At 39.2% G+C, this 16,322-nt stretch overlaps 1 protein-coding gene across 1 annotated transcript in view; it reads right to left on the bottom strand.

Moving 5' to 3' along the window:
• Positions 1 to 16,293, bottom strand: part of ttc41 (tetratricopeptide repeat domain 41) — a gene marked incomplete at its 5' end in the record, with an annotated part of 63,647 nt that extends 47,354 nt beyond the window's left edge. The window contains 5 exons of the mRNA XM_087997551.1: positions 2,395 to 2,860; positions 3,291 to 3,454; positions 4,291 to 4,508; positions 7,095 to 7,299; positions 15,894 to 16,293. Of these exons, the coding sequence (XP_087853677.1) occupies positions 2,395 to 2,860; positions 3,291 to 3,454; positions 4,291 to 4,508; positions 7,095 to 7,299; positions 15,894 to 16,293 (1,453 nt within the window). The remainder of the gene's footprint in view (positions 1 to 2,394; positions 2,861 to 3,290; positions 3,455 to 4,290; positions 4,509 to 7,094; positions 7,300 to 15,893) is intronic.
• Positions 16,294 to 16,322: the final 29 nt, after the last annotated feature.

Here is a 16,322-nt window from a genome sequence, read left to right as displayed (position 1 = left end):
AACTACTGGAAGCTGCATGTGAATCACACACTCCAAGCCTCTGTGCATCTCATATACCTCGACATGTGCCAGGCTCTGGACCATAACCTGGTGTTGTGTGACTTCTGACCTTGTCCACCCCAACACTGGCACCTTTCACAATTTTTTTTCACTTTTTATGCCAATTGTAACTTTTTACAGTCAGTTCTTACATTCCCCTCAAGCTTACCTCATACTCTATTTGCTCCTTTTTAATTATTGTCCTGAGTTTCCTTTGTTCCCTTCTAAACTATAGGTTTAGAAGGGAACCAATCCTCAGGTCTATTTTTTTTTGACAATTTATGTGCCACTTTTTTGCATCTTACACTATCTCTAACTTCCCTTGTGTACCATAGTTTGGCTGCTGTTAGCTTTGCACTATTGCGCCAAACAGGGATAAATAAGTTTTGTAGATCATTTATTTGCCCTTTGAATGTTTGCTTTTGCCTATCCACTCGCATTCCTTCAGTAACATTTCCCAATCCATCATAGCTATCTCACACCTTAGATCATTAAGATTTAGTTCTGAAGAAGGGTCACTGGACCCAAAGTGTTAACTCTGCTTTCTCTCCACAGATGCTGCCTGACCTGCTGAGAATTTCTAACTATTTCTGATTTTGATTAAGATTCAGAACCTTAGTCTCATAATCAACTACTGCACTTCCGCAACATATTGGTCCAAGAAACTATGCCCTATATACTATAGGAATTGCTCCTCTACAGTATTGTGGCTAGGTTAATCTACTCAATCTGTACAGTTACCCATAATTACAAGTATTCCTTTACCACATACATCTCTGAATTCCTGCTTAATGTCATTCCCAACTTCACCACTACAGTCTGGTGGTCTATGTACTACCCCAACTAATATTTTTTGCCCCTTGGCACATCTCAATTCTAATCACATATTCCATATTGTCTGAGCTAATTTCTTTCCTCAATGTTGTTTTTAAATACTTTTTAATCATTAATGAAATTCCACCACCTTTTTGGTGTCTGCCTTCCAAAATACTGAACACCCCTGAATGTTCAGTTCCCATCCCTGCAACCATGTCTCTGTAATCCCAACTGTATCTAAGTGTTTTAAATATATTTGTGTGATTAATTTGTCCATTTTATTTCAAATGCTCTGTGTGTTCAGGCACAAAGCTTTAAGACTTGTCTTTTTAATGTTCCTTGACCCATTCCAACTATTTTTTAAGGCGACCTTGTTTGATTCTGGCCTTTGATTCCTCTGTGGATCATTTCTCTTCTTCTCTTTTCTGTCTTTTGCTCTTGTCCTTGATTTCTCTTCCTTTGACTCCTTGCATAGCTTCCCAACCTCCTGCCAATATAGTTTAAATTGTCCCCAACCACTCTAGTAAATACTCTCCCTATGGCATTGGTCCCAATCCTTCACAGGTACAACCTATCCAGTTTCTAAAAGTCGTACCTACCCCAGTCCCAATGCCTCAATTTCCTACTTTAAATGAAATTAATGACCCTAATGGGTTTTCATTGCAATCAATAATAATTTACTTCTTTAATGCTAGATTTTTTTTGAATATTGAATTCAAATTTCACTATCTGCTCTGGTGGGATTCGAGTTCAAGTCTCCAGAACATTAATCTCAGGCACTAGATTACTAACTCATTGACATTACCACTCTATCACTGTGTCCCCATCATACAGAAAGATATTGTGACTACGAGAGTAATAAGGAGTAATTCACCTCCTGACTCTCAAAGCCTGAGCACCATCTACAAAGTATAACTCAATAGTGTGATGGAATACTCCCCATGTGCTTGGATGAGTGCAGCCCCAACAAAAGTTTAACATAATCCAGGGCAAATTAGTCCATTTGATTGGCACCACATTCACAAGTGTGCAGTCAAATCGCCTCTCTTTATACGGATATTGTCGGGCTATACAGTGTTACTCAGATTTATTGATCATGGAAGGATCTATAACCCAAGTTCTAATTGCCAATTATAAGGCATGCCTGATGCTGCTCCTGGTATTCTCTACAATACTTTATATTAAACATTGTTGGTCACCTGGTTTGTAATGTGGGAGGACTTTGCTGGTTTGGCAGACCTGAAATTAAGTGAGAACATAGTACTTTTTGAATGATAGCCATCTTTGATCATTAAATGCTACGAAAGTAATATTATCTATTGCTTGGAAAAGAAATGAATTTGGCTTTCAAAGACAAATCAGAACACAAAATAAAACAAAGCTGTAAATTTAATGCAAAAGATTCTATTATATAATGCAAAAGATTCTTTTATATAACACCTTACTCAAATTACATGTAAACATTGTGTAAATTCATTTTGTTCTGTGGGCTCCATAAGCTTTGAGAATTCTTTTGTCATACACAACATATTTACTCACCTGAGATGGAAGAATGAGCACAGGAGTAAGATATTTCTTTTTCTCTGCTACAAGTTCTTTTCTCAGTAACCCAACTGTAGTCTTCAATCCACCGTTTGAATACAGCAGCCCACAAATCCTGAACAGAACGACACTGGAGATATTCCTCTAAACAATCAGTCTCATTTCTGAATGCTCCACACACTCTAAGTTCATTCGCCAAAATAACCAGGACAAGTGGAAGTGAGCTCAATTTTCTACTCAGAATATTTTGGATTTGGTTTTCATTTATCTCTTTGTATGGCATGGCCAAATGCTGATGGAAGATATGGCTTCTGACTTTATCAGTAATTTTGTTGAAAAACTGAACCATATGTACTTCTTTATGCTTTAAAAGTGATTTGTAGGAAAGGTTGGATGATGCAGTGGTCACAATAAGCCTGCATTGATCTGGGAGGGGCCATGGAAGCCATGAGAATTTCTTAACCTGTAGAGACAAATACCATTACATTAGTTTATGTGATTAAATTAGGAAGCTTCATAAAATAAGCATGGACTGTGCATATTAATTATTGAAAAGTGTACAGACATTTCTGCTTATAATCATTTTCAAAACTGTTTCAAAACATAAATCATTATGTTTTAAATATTGTTGTAATTGAACTTCCTCACATCAACGATGAGATTAAAATATTACTGTTAAAAACTATGCAGGTGTTGCTTGTTACAGTCAAACTCCTCATTCATTTCCTTATCACTGAATATTACAAATGGATAGTCAAGGTTTCCACATCACCTCTGAACATTCATTTTAGTTTATATGAAGATTGGATTATTATGATCTTGAAGTTTGAGTCCTTATTTTTGAAAGCCATAAAATCTGTCTTATTACCAATTTGTCATTAATTGAATAATACCTGCTGTGCTGACATCCCACGGGACCCAGTTAGTTGATCAACACCATCTAGCACAAGCAAACATGGTTTTAAACTAATTGCTGCTATGAAGGCTTTGTGAATCATCTGAAATACCCAAAGGTCTGCAGGATTCTCACTGAATGTATCAGGGTGATCTTCTGCTCCTGAAATTCAATTATAAAAATGTTTTGTATTCACTATGCAGCATTTTGTTCATTTTTCAATGAGCTACATCACATTTTGTTGCTCATTGACAGCAATAAAATTCTATTTTCAATATTAGTCCAATTTTAACTTGTGCTGAGAAATAGAGATGGGAGGGTCAAAGAGCATATTGAACAATCCAGTATCCCCACAGCATGAGGACCATGTCACCTTAGCACTGAGTACTTTCTATCTAAAATGAGCATGAATGGTGTCACTGAGATCAAAGTTGTCCACTAACTAAGGTATTTCGGACCAGTGGTTCTATTGCATATAGAGCTATTCTTCTTGACTGCAGCCCCCAACCTGGTATAATGCTTGAAACTGTATTAGGACTCTCACTTATATCAGTAAAATTTAACCAAGGTCTTGGCCACACTTATGATTTGGAGATGTCAGTGTTGGACTGTGGTTGACAACCACCTGATGAAGGTGCTTCCAATTAAACCTGTTGGATCATAACCTGGTGTTGCATGATTTTTAACTTTGGCCACACTTGGATTATTTCCAATGTGATGAGTGTTGCATTCTCAGCATGTTTTAAATATGTGCTTGCTTGCCATAGTGTTGGAGGCTTTGGCATCCCTTTAGCACTTGGGAAATTGTTAATGTGCCATTACAACTCTAGGCTAGGTCTGTGGGCTTGTCGAGAAACACATTGTTTATGCTTTTTGACTGACAAATAATAGATCTTAACAAGGTCCGTAAATCTTTACAAGCATGACTATTAAAATGACAAAATTATGAACAGGCTGTGTTCATCAAAACCAATGAACCATTAAAACCATGCACTTACCAAAATATTCATGGCGTAATTTTAAAATACAGTGCCTCATGAAGGACATGATGTCGTGGCTAGCAGAACTACTTCCCACAAAGTGATTTATCACCAGAATGCTTGGATTTGTCTGTGTGAAGTATTTTAGCCAGTTGCAGATCACTGTTGACTTTCCACAGCCTTTCTCTCCGCAAAGTAATAGGACAGATTTGCCCTTGGGCACAGGCTTTAATCGACTAGTTAAATAGAGAGAAAAAAATCAGAAAGAGATCATCTATTGCCCTGTAGCCATTTTTACCCACTTCCCACCTGATGTATTACTTTAGCATGTCGGCCAAGGAGATTCCATGCAGCAGCTAATAAACTGTTTAATATAGATTTCTTGGTGCTGATCATCATAAAAGGGAACACTTGTTCCAAATGTTCTTGATCTAACCTTTGAAAAGATTTCAGCTGTGTACTGTCTCTTAAAAAAGTATTGCTCCTTCCCTGTAATTTGTGAATTGTTACATAAAGAACTCTTATCTGATTGCTTGTTTAAAACAAATGATGCATGCCTTTTCATCCAGTTGTTTAGAAATAAGTTTAAGAATGGAAAAAAACACCAACTGTTTAATATATAAATTATCAACAAATATACTTCTATCCCTTATTTTGAAATGTCTGTACCACCTCATTTTATATTCCGCATCCACAAGTCATTTCCTGCCAGTGAGAATGGAGAAAAATCAATTTACATTAATGATTGTTCTTCCACACCATCATCCAGTGTTGTGATCTTAGCTGTGATAGATCTGCACTACCATACAAATAAAATCAGACTTTAAGGCCATACAAAACAGGACTAGAAATAAGCTGCTCGGACCCTCAAGCCTGCTCTGCCATTGAATAGGATCATGGCTGATCCAGCATTCTTCATGTACGCTCGCTTGTGTTTTCCCCATGACCCTTGATTCCCCTATTGATCAAGAATCTATCTATCTCAACTTTAAATATCCATTAGGACTCTGCTCCAGAGGTCTCTGTGGCAAGGAGTTCCAAAGACTCAATTCTGAGAGAAGAAATTGCTCCTCATCACAGTCTTAAATTGGTACCCCTTTATTCTGAGAGTAGTCCTAGACTCATTCATGAAAGGAAACATCCTCTCAGCATTTACCCGTCAAGCCCCTTAAAAATCCTACAAATTTCAATGAGATAATCTCTCATTCATCTAAACTCCAGTGAGTGAAGTCCCACCCTGTTTAGCCTTTGCTCATAAGGCAATACCTCCACATTAAGGATCATCCTAACAAAACTTTTCTACACTTCCTACAACGAAATAATATCTTTCTTTAAACAAGAGGAGCAAAAGTGGTAACAGTACTCTAGATGTGGTCTCACCAGCACCTTGTACAGTTGCAGTCAGAATTTTTACACCTTGAAATAAGAGCCAACATTCCATTGGTCCTCCTATCATTATCACGACAGTGTGCATCAATGTTCATACACATACACAACAGTGAGCCTACATACAGAACGGCAGGGCATTAATCAATTTGGATCATGTAACCATGGTTTTATTTATTGCATATTAGTCAATGGAAGATGGTGTGGTGGAGTCATGTGTACTGTGTTTGTTGCATATTAGTAGTCTGGAACATTCATTGAAGCAGAAATTGGTATCCTGACCAAAGAAATTGCACTGTGGCTCCATGAGTTACAGGAATACAGGATAGGAAAATATTGGTCAAGGCAGAGATTTTGCTAAAGCGTATAAAGTGACTTTTAAAGTATGCTGGATCTACAAAGGAACCCTAGTCCATTCTGTGACCATAAATATGCATCCTTCACTCAAGCATTACCAAGATTTATAAAGCCATTAGAGATAATATGCAGGACAGATGCTAATGTTTCTTGAAGCATAAACTTGAAAAAGAGTTTCAGAGATTATAAATTTGGTAATTGGCAATTATATAACTAAAAAACAAATTTAAATTGCGAAAACAGGTATTATTTTAAACAGTGTTGATACCTTCATTTTCTTTCATCTTTATCACTTTTGGTTTTGAGCTGTGAGCCAAGAGTGAAAGGTGGTCTTTGGATTGTGAGTAGCAGCTTGTTTTGAAAAGAAAGAGAATAAACAAATGGTATTTGTTTATGAGGCTGAGCCAGAGGTTTGACTGAACCCTGGTTATTCTCTCATTATCAATTTAATGAAAGTTTGGAGAAGTGAATATTTCTCAGAGACTACTAGAAGTTATTTGCATGCACTGGTTGTCTTCAGAAACCAAGCAAAATACAATCTAATGTGCCTGCGATGCTACGAATTGTGGAATCTGCGTAAGTGAATTAGCCGGTTACATCTTTTACCTTTTAAAAAATTTATCCCTTAATGGCGTCTACTAGTTTAGTCTTTGTGTGAGTGGGTTCTGGAATCAAAGAAGATTGAGTTTAAATCATAGATATTCATAAGATTATCTTGTTATTTAACTTTGCTTTGCTAAAGCTGTTGTATTATTAATAAATTGTTAACTATTTTATTTAATCTATAATCGTGGTGTCAAGTGTTGATTGCTCATAACATCTGGCTAGGAACAAATGGAGGCAATTTTGAGGGTCATTGAATGTTTTAATTTTGCCATGTAATCAATACAGGGATAGAGGCGCTGATTTGCTTCGGCATACTTCACTGCGTTGTAACAACAGCAAGAAACAGATGGGTACAACATCTTTGTATTTAAATGGTAGTACAATGGGAAAAGACCTACAAGGGAATTTCAATAAAAAGCCATAAAGGTTAATAGTGTAATATCACGTTGGTGGATATCACAATTGCACAGTACCTTGGTGCCATTTTATTGAAGAGAATTGGACATCCAGATTTTGGCAATTCACCGATAGCTTCATTCTTAACATCGTATAGGAAGGAAAAAGCAAATTTGTTCAGGATTCCAAAAATCTCCTTCATTTCTCTTGTTTCAACAAAACTTTGGCAATGCCGCTGCAAAAATGCTTGATGGTAACACTTTTCTAGATAACTTTCTCGATCTGAAAGAGAGAATAAACCTATCAAGGTCCATTTGGACCAATGCTGTGCAGTTCAATGACAATAGCTGATTAGCAAGTTAGATCTCATGGAATAAAGGGAGAACTAGCCATTTAGATAAAGAACTGGCTCAAAAGTAGAAGACAGAGGGTGGTGGTGGAGTGTTGTTTTTCAGACTGGAGGCCTGTGACCAGTGGAGTGCCACAAGAATCAGTGCTGGGACCTCTACTTTTTGTCATTTACATAAATGATTTGGATACGAGCATAAGACGTACAGTTAGTAAGTTTGCAGATGACACCAAAATTGGAGGTATAGTGGACAGTGAAGAGCGTTACCTCAGATTACAACAGGATCTGGACCAGATGGGCCAATGGGCTGAGAAGTGGCAGATGGAGTTTAATTCAGATAAGTGCAAGGTACTGCATTTTGGGAAAGCAAATCTTAGCAGGACTTACACACTTAATGGTAACGTCCTAGGGAATGTTGCTGAACAAAGAGACTGTAGAGTGCAGGTTCATAGCTCCTTGAAAGTGGAGTCGCAGGTAAATAGGATAGTGAAGAAGGCGTTTGGTATGCTAAACTTTATTGATCAGATGGGAGGTCATGTTGAGGCTGTACAGGACATTGTTGGAATATTGCGTGCAATTCTGGTCTCCTTCCTATCGGAAAGATGTTGTGAAACTTGAAAGGGTTCGGAAAAAGGTTTACAAGGATGTTGCCATGGTTGGAGGATTTGAGCTATAAGGAGAGGCTGAACAGGCTGGGGCTGTTTTCCCTAGAGCGTCGGAGGCTCAGGGGTGACCTTATAGAGGTTTACAAAATTATGAGGAGCATGGATAGGGTAAATAGGCAAAGTCTTTTCCATGGGATTGGGGAGTCCAGAACTAGAGGGCATGGTTTAGGGTGAGAGGGGAAAGATATAAAAGAGACGGAAGGGGCAACTTTTTCACGCAAAGGATGGTACGTGTATGGAATGAGCTGCCAGAGGAAGTGGTGGAGGCTGGTACAATTGCAACATTTAAGAGACATTTGGATGGGTATATGAATAGGAAGGGTTTGGAGAGATATGGGATGGGTGCTGGCAGGTAGGACTAGATTGGGTTGGGATATCTGGTTGGCATGGACTGTATATCTCTATGACTCTAACAGTTCCTAATATTTAAATGCATTCAAAGTTTTAAATGCATTATTTTCTATTCAACTAAAACTGGGTCTATCATATGCTGTAATTTATATTTAATAATATTGCAAAGTTAGCCTACCAAAAAAAAAGTCAATTTTCTACTGTATCCATTCCAATCATAACAGATTCAAATGAAAATCTGCTCAAAGAGCAGATCCTTTTTGCCACTTGAAATAAAATACAACAATTTCTGACTTATATGAATATGTAACACACTGGATGGAATCTTCTGTTTTTGTCAGGTGACCTTGCTCTCTTCCTCAAAAAGTGGTGAGAAAGCAATGTTGTCTCCTCAGAGCAAGGCCCGTCATATATTGCAACAATCAAAAAGTTTGTAGGGCAGCAATAGGGATGAAATCAAGTCTTTGGGGAAGAAACCATGCCCAGGAAGGACTCCTGGAAGAGCAACCAAAATTATGAAGAACAAGATGACAGGTAAGCACTTTGCAGCGGATGAGGTGAGGGCGATTTGAGGAACGGAGGTCAGAGCAAGAGGTGTGGTTCTCGACAACCAAAGCCCTTGCCTTCTAATATGTGCATATTAGAGGAAATTGAGGGACTGCCCCATGTTTTTCCCCAATCTGACAGGCAGCTCACACTGGTTTGCTAATTGGGTGTGCTACTTCATCCCACCGAGAGTTGAGAAAATTGTAACTCAAGTGGGTATATGCCCTTAATTGGTCCTGAAGTTGTTGTTAATTGATTGTGCTTAAGCATATTAAGTGCTTTTTTGAATGAGTTTATGCAAGTTCTCCCCACCCAGCTTTGAACAAAACAAGTAGACCTCAGGGCAAATACTTATTTATTAATTTATCATTCATTATTGTTTATTATTCTCAGCATTCTCAGAGATCTATCCCACCCTGGCAATGTTTTTCTATAACCTCTACCATCTACCCAACTGTTGTTAGAATACTGAATGGACTTACAAACTCTTAACGTCCACCTGTGTTTTTGTTTTTGCCGCTGTTTACCGATTATTTATTTACGTATGCTACTTAACTCTATAATCTGCCTGTATTGCTCGCAAGACAAAGCTTTTTACTGTGCCCTGGTACATGTGAAAATAAATTAATTTCAGTTCAATTCAATTCAATATTAATTAGTCTATCATTGCATTATCACAAACATCTGAAAGTTGTACAGCAGGAAACCATTAAGCATAGTCCCTTCATCTCTCAATGTACCTGATAGTTTAATCCACTGACCAGAAACACACTGAAATGGCCACTTCACAGAATTGTCCCTGACATGTAGCAGATATCATTGGTTTGGTTTTAAATATATACTTGACTCCAAATCATTGCCAATTTCCTACACAACACTATATCTATGTCACTGATGTAACATTATCTTCAAATGCAGATCCTTTCATTGGGCTGGAGGTGGCCTAAACAACCAATTAAGGGCCTTGAGATGGGGAGACTGCTAAGTGCAAACCTAATGAATAACTGACAATCATGACTAGGCTTGCTGTTCTCCTGAAAAAGCAGGAAGCAGAAGAGAACCAACAGCCCCAAGGCTCATGGAAGTGGCAAAGGGTCAACAAAATGTTACCACACCTGGAACTGGGCTAGTCACTTTTTTGTCTACATTTGGTCTCTCCAGAACAAACATGATTGTATGGCCTGAAATAAAATCAAAATGTTGGGGTTGTGGGAAATCTGAAATAAACAAAAGAAATGATGGAGAAACTCAACAGACCTGGTTACATCTCTGGAGAAATTAATAATGTTAACATTTAAAGGAGAATCAAATTGGACTTGAAACATTCATTGTTTCTCTCTCCACAGATGCTGTCAAACCTGCTGGAATTTTCTCACTTTTTTTTGACTATATATAATCACTTTGTAGCTCCTTGCCTTACATCTGACAATTGTAAAATAATACACGATGTTTGGGTCTGCCAACTGTTATCATTTAATACAGTCTGAAGGAACACAAGAGGCCTAACATAATGAGGAAACAGGTAATGGATGCATTAATGAAGAGTTAATTAGTTTGAATTGGTCCCTCTTGTGGTACAGTGATGATGTCCCTATAACTGGACCAAGAGGCTTGGGTTCAAGTCCCATCTGCTCCAGAGTTGTGTAATAAGATCTCTGAACAGGTTGATTATTAAAAATTGGTTAAATTAGAAAAAAAAGGTTTGAATTGTGAAATAACTCTACAGAAGCCAGTATCCCATCACCAAATCACCCACTATTTACATTTGAAGAGTCCTTGACACAGATCCAGCTCCCTCAGAGTCAGCTCTCAGAGTTAACAGAATGTCTGACACTCCTCGCCTTATTGTCAGCCAGGGCTCCCTGATTGGATTAGATTAACAGCCCCAATCAGGGACTTCATATTCCATGATGCTGGGCTCATTACAATTACTACAAATTGGCTGTATAAATAGGGGAGCTAATTATCAGAGGGGGGAAGAGTTTTATGGAGTTTGACTAACTGAAATAAAGCTCTCACATAAAAGTCTGGCCATGAATTGTGTTCAATATAGTTATCTTTTTGAGCGTAACATCAATCTGTGATTTGAAAATTACCTTCTAGCCCTCCCCAGTTCGTTGAGGTGAGCAGATTTTAGCTTCCATTACTTGGCCTCATTTTGAAAATATCAGACCATCCCAGAGTGCTATTTCTGAGGCTTGGCAACATCTGACCCTGCCCCCATGAGCAATCGAAAGTAAAACCACATATTCACTTCTGATTATGGATTCCATGAATAAAGACTTTTTATATTTGATAGATCCCACACTACAGAAATTAACATCAAAAATGTGAATTTGGTCAGTACCATGTCTTCAACTTGCTTTCTATTTTTTCTAAAGAAATATATGCCAAACAAAATTCTTGAGTTATTAATTAAATATAGTAAAATGTTGTTAATTTTTTTTTCTTTTGTTTTGGTAATGGAATAATGCAATGACTCAGTGGAATGAATATGATTACAATAAATTTTGCTATGTCCAATTTCACATAATATATGTACATTGATTGAAGAATAATTTGTAAACTGTGTCCTTTAGAAAAAAGTTGTTTCAATAACGCCAATGGCCAATTATGTTAATAGCTGAGCCAAGAATAAAACTGTACTTGACCCAATACAAGAACACATGCTAAACTTACCAGTTTGCAAAGGAACTAAATCCATAGGATATAACTTGTCAATGACATCGCTACAGTTTCTCATGATTACTTCTCCTAATTCTTCAATAGTTCTAAAAATTTCAACAGGTAACCCTTCATTGACTATCTTTTCCTTCAGCTTCATTATCATCTGTTTTTCGTGTTCATCTTTACTTTTATATTTATGCTCTACCATTTCTGTTTCATCTGGTGCAGCATTCAGAAGTAAATCTTCAACATACCGAGAATCTCGAAAATAAAAGAAACTGAAACCAGAGTCATTCATTAAGGCTGCCTCAATTATCTGAAGTTCCAGCAAACTGCAATTTTGATAGTTCTTATGTAATATCCATGAGTAGCCATTTCTTGCAGCGATTTGGATATTCCTTTCCACATTGGATAAAGTTTCTGCATCTGTTCCACTTGCTGGAAAGTGTTCCATATCTGGTGGGCAATATTCACCATATTTCTGACCTAACATACATATGAAGAAAGGTGAGATTTTGGTGATGAGATCTAGTGAAACTTTCAGTTTGTGGGAATCTGTGTTTGCGCGATGATGTCCTTCATGTGATGTCCACTGCATATCTAAAACTTTAAAGGAACTTCTCCTGGATTTACAGAGTTTATTAAGAAAAGGGAAAACTTGATGTTCCAAATAATCTCTTTCCTCTTGAAAATCCTCAGTTGTTGAACAGAGAACTACCTGAATGGGTGGTCTATACCCCCAATCTGCATAACATGGCAAACTATGGCATGGTGAACCATGGCATTCATATTGCCTTCTCCCACAGATCGTTCTATTTTTCAAACATTTGCTCATTGTTAAAAAAATTTTGGAATATTTTACCACTTTTTCTTATCTAAAAAAGCACTACTGTTTTCAGTTCCTTTTTCTTATGCTTTTTCTTCCCTTAAAATCGCATAAAACGAGAATAAAATTATATCCATCAATCTTGACTGTATATATGTTTATTAGATTTCTGAGGCATTTCCGCCATTGGAGAATAAATAAGTATGGTTCTTCAAATGGGTTCAGAATTCGTGACATAATACTTCAGGTTCCATGTTCCTGATGACTTCAGCTTTTTCACAATGACTAAAATAAAATAGAAATTTTTGTCATAAATCAATGCAAATTTATCACTCTAATGGTAAAGGATCATATTTTCAATTCCCTTAGACACTGCATTCCAGTGCAATATCAAGAAAATACTTTATACAAAGTCAGTTGAATTATTTTATTTCATGAGAATCCAAGAATTGGTACAGGCATATATCACAAAGCCCCCAAAGCCTGCTTCACCATCGAATCAAGTCATTAAAAAGTAAAAGGTAAAGTCGCCATTGTGCCAGAGAACTATTCTCTCATTAGAGAGAAAATTGATAGTGGTTTTAACCTAACAATCACTATGCCTAAGGTGATGGGAAAGTTTGAAAAGGAGAGTCCTTCATGATAATCTAAGCTGGCCCAGTAATTGAATGCACGCTGTTGGCATCACTCTGCAATGCAAACCAGCCATCCAGCCAACAGATCTAATCAAATCCCTTCACTCATCAACTAACTCAACTCTACATTCTGGACCTATCCCTATACTCCAAGATTTCCTCAACATCTAAAAATCTAGAAACTTGAATAAAAATAATTGAGCGCCCATTGTTCTCTGTAACTAAATAAACAGACAATTCATACATATCCAACTTCAGAAACATCAGTGAGTTGCAAACCGAATGTGATTGTACTTCTAAGGGACCTCTAAGGGATGTGGTCATCCCTTAATAATGTACTTTTAAGAGAAGCAAACACATGTACAACACAGTAGCCAAAGAAACAGAGTAGGCAACTCAGCCTGTCAAGTCAGCCATCCAATTCAATTAAATGTGATTGATACATACCTCGACTCAATTCCACCCCAATAAATGCATCCTTAGCCAATAAAACATATTCTAGTTTCAGCCTTGATAACATAAATAATTCTCAACAGCAAGAAGCTTTCTAGGAAACAGGATTCTGAGTTTGTACCACCAACTCTTGTCAAAATATGCTTCCGATTTCCCTCCTTGTGCTTTCTAATGATAATAATAATGGGCCTCCTTCAGAGGATTCACAAACAATTCTTGGAAGATTACAAACAACACTAAGTTTTTATTCTCAGAGGCATTGGAGCTCTACAGTTTGTTGGAGGGATAAATTCTGGCAAGGACACCATGGGTGGCTCCCCTGTTCACCTTTGAAATAGTGGCATAAGGTCTTATATCTCCATGCGAAGGGCTGACAGGATTCAGCTTAAGGTCTCACCCAGAAGCCAGCACTGCTAATAGTTAAACATACTAGAAGAAACCATAAGGAAATGTCTGCGAACTGATACTGGATTAAACAAATGGGCAAAATTTAGAAAACAAGGTGCACCTTACTGAACATATCCCAGAGAATTATGACGCCACATACCTGTCATGGTAGCTTCATATAACCATAGTAAAGGTGCTGTCATTTCCCCTCCCCCCACCTTGTCTCAGTCAAATCCCTCGAACTCAGCACCGCCTTCCGAACCTGAAATCTTCTTCCTGACCTCTCCGCCCCCACCCCCACTCTGGCCTATCACCCTCACCTTGACCTCCCTCCACCTATCGCATTTCCAACACCCCTCCCCCAAGTCCCTCCTCCCTACCTTTTATCTTAGCCTGCTGGACACACTTTCCTCATTCCTGAAGAAGGGCTTATGCCCGAAACGTCGATTCTCCTGTTCCTCGGATGCTACCTGACCTGCTGAACTTTTCCAGCAATACATTTTCAGCTCTGATCTCCAGCATCTGCAGCCCTCACTTTCTCCTCCAAAAGATCCAGCCAATTTAGTTCTCCATTCAAATTTTTCCCTACATTTTATTCATTCATTTGCAGGATGTGGGTGTCGCTGGCCCAGAGGGCAGTTAAGAGTCAACCACATTGCTGTGCGTTTGGAGTCACATTGACCAAACTGGGTAAGGATGGCAGTTTCCTTCCCTTAAGGCAATTAGTAAACCAGATAGGTTTTTGCGACAATCAGCAATGGTCATCCTTAGACCCTTACTTCCACTTTATTGTGAATATTCTGTTAATATCAGGAAGCCCTCCATCCTGATGAAGGGCTTATGTCCAAAATTCTTATGATTCTTATGCCCCTTTGATGCTGCCTGACCTGCTGTGCTTTCCCAGCACCACACTCTCAACTCTGATCTCCAGCATCTGCAGTCCTCACATTCTCCTTATTTCTGCTGAGGCCCACTTTGAAGCACCTCTGCCTCTATTTCAAAAGTTCATGGGATCAATTCCAGAGACTTGAACAAGAGAATCTGATTTGACACATCAGTGAAGTGGTGAGTGTTTGTTGGACTGCCAGAGACATTGTCTTCTGGATGAGGCATTAAACTAAGGCTTTATCTGCCACCTAGGAGAAAGTGAGGACTGCAGATGCTGGAGACCAGAGTTCAAAAATGTGGTGCTGGAAAAACACAGCAGGCCCGGCAGCATCCGAGGAGCAGGAGAATCGACGTTTCGGGCATAAGCCCTTCTTCAGGAAAGGTTTATGCCCGAAACATCGATTCTCCTGCTCCTCGGATGCTGCCTGGGCTGCTGTGTTTTTCCAGCACCACATTTTTCAACCCTTTATCTGCCACCCCTCTGTGGTGTTCTGACTAATAGTTAATTCTCAAACAACACACATATACACCAGACAGATTACTACTTTTGCTAACAAAAATAGAAATCGCTGGGGTAAACTCTGCTTTCTCTTCACTGATGCTGCCAGACTTGCTGAGTTAAATTTTGACTGTCCTTCAGGGAAGGTAACTGCTCTTCTCACTGGCCTACACGTGACTCCAGGAACACCACAGTGTCGTTGACTCTTAACAGCCACTGGGCGATTAGGGATGGCCAATAAATGCTGGCCCGGGCAGTGGTGATCATACCCCATGATTGAATAGAAAATGCCCATTGATCCTTCTTCAGAACTCAATTACATTTGCTATTGGGGGGGGAGCTGGCAAAGCGCAATTCGGCTGCTGGGTTTCGATTGTCGTGATAGTGACTACATTATTAAATGTACTTCGTTGGGCTGGAGAATATTAAGAAGTCCAGCGATCGCGAAAGGCGCTATACAAATGCAAGTCTCTCGTTTACGAGAGCAAGGGGGAGGGGGGAACCTACGGGCTGTGCCGTTTAAATGTACTTTTGAAATTCCATCAGCGTCGGCAAATTTGTGCGACGCGCTCATCCTTTTTTCAAAGAGAGACAGAAAACAAAACCTCACCGTGGACAAGATGTTCCTCTGGCGTCCGGAGGCTCGCCTGTTTCCATGGAAACCGTCTCCAAGGCTCCGTCACCAAGGTAAACGGGAGGGCCGTTGGTAACCCCGGAAGCAAATCGCAGCCAGCCCCTTCCAACACCCCCAACGATTTTTTTTTGTTGAAGGACAAAGGATGGCGATCGAAGTCGCCTTTAATAAACCCTTTATTCCCCCAGCCCTCCTGGGAAGCCGACCAGCCAGCGGGTCCAAAGGCCAGCGGACCGGGGGACACAGCCACGTGACCTCCGGACAACCCCCGGCCAATCGGAGCGAGCCACGCTCTGGACGTAGCCGATGGTACATGGAAGGCGGCGATTGGCGGAGAGCCGCCGGGGGACGGTTCCGATTGGCGAGCCGCGCTTTGCGTGGGGGGTCGCGATTGGCTGTAGGTGG

The sequence above is a fragment of the Chiloscyllium plagiosum genome, unplaced genomic scaffold (genome assembly GCF_037043375.1).
Source record: "Chiloscyllium plagiosum isolate Xiang-an unplaced genomic scaffold, Cpla_swu_hap1 HiC_scaffold_19, whole genome shotgun sequence".
Taxonomy (NCBI): domain Eukaryota; kingdom Metazoa; phylum Chordata; class Chondrichthyes; order Orectolobiformes; family Hemiscylliidae; genus Chiloscyllium; species Chiloscyllium plagiosum.
This window is presented reverse-complemented; position numbering and strand designations above follow the sequence as displayed.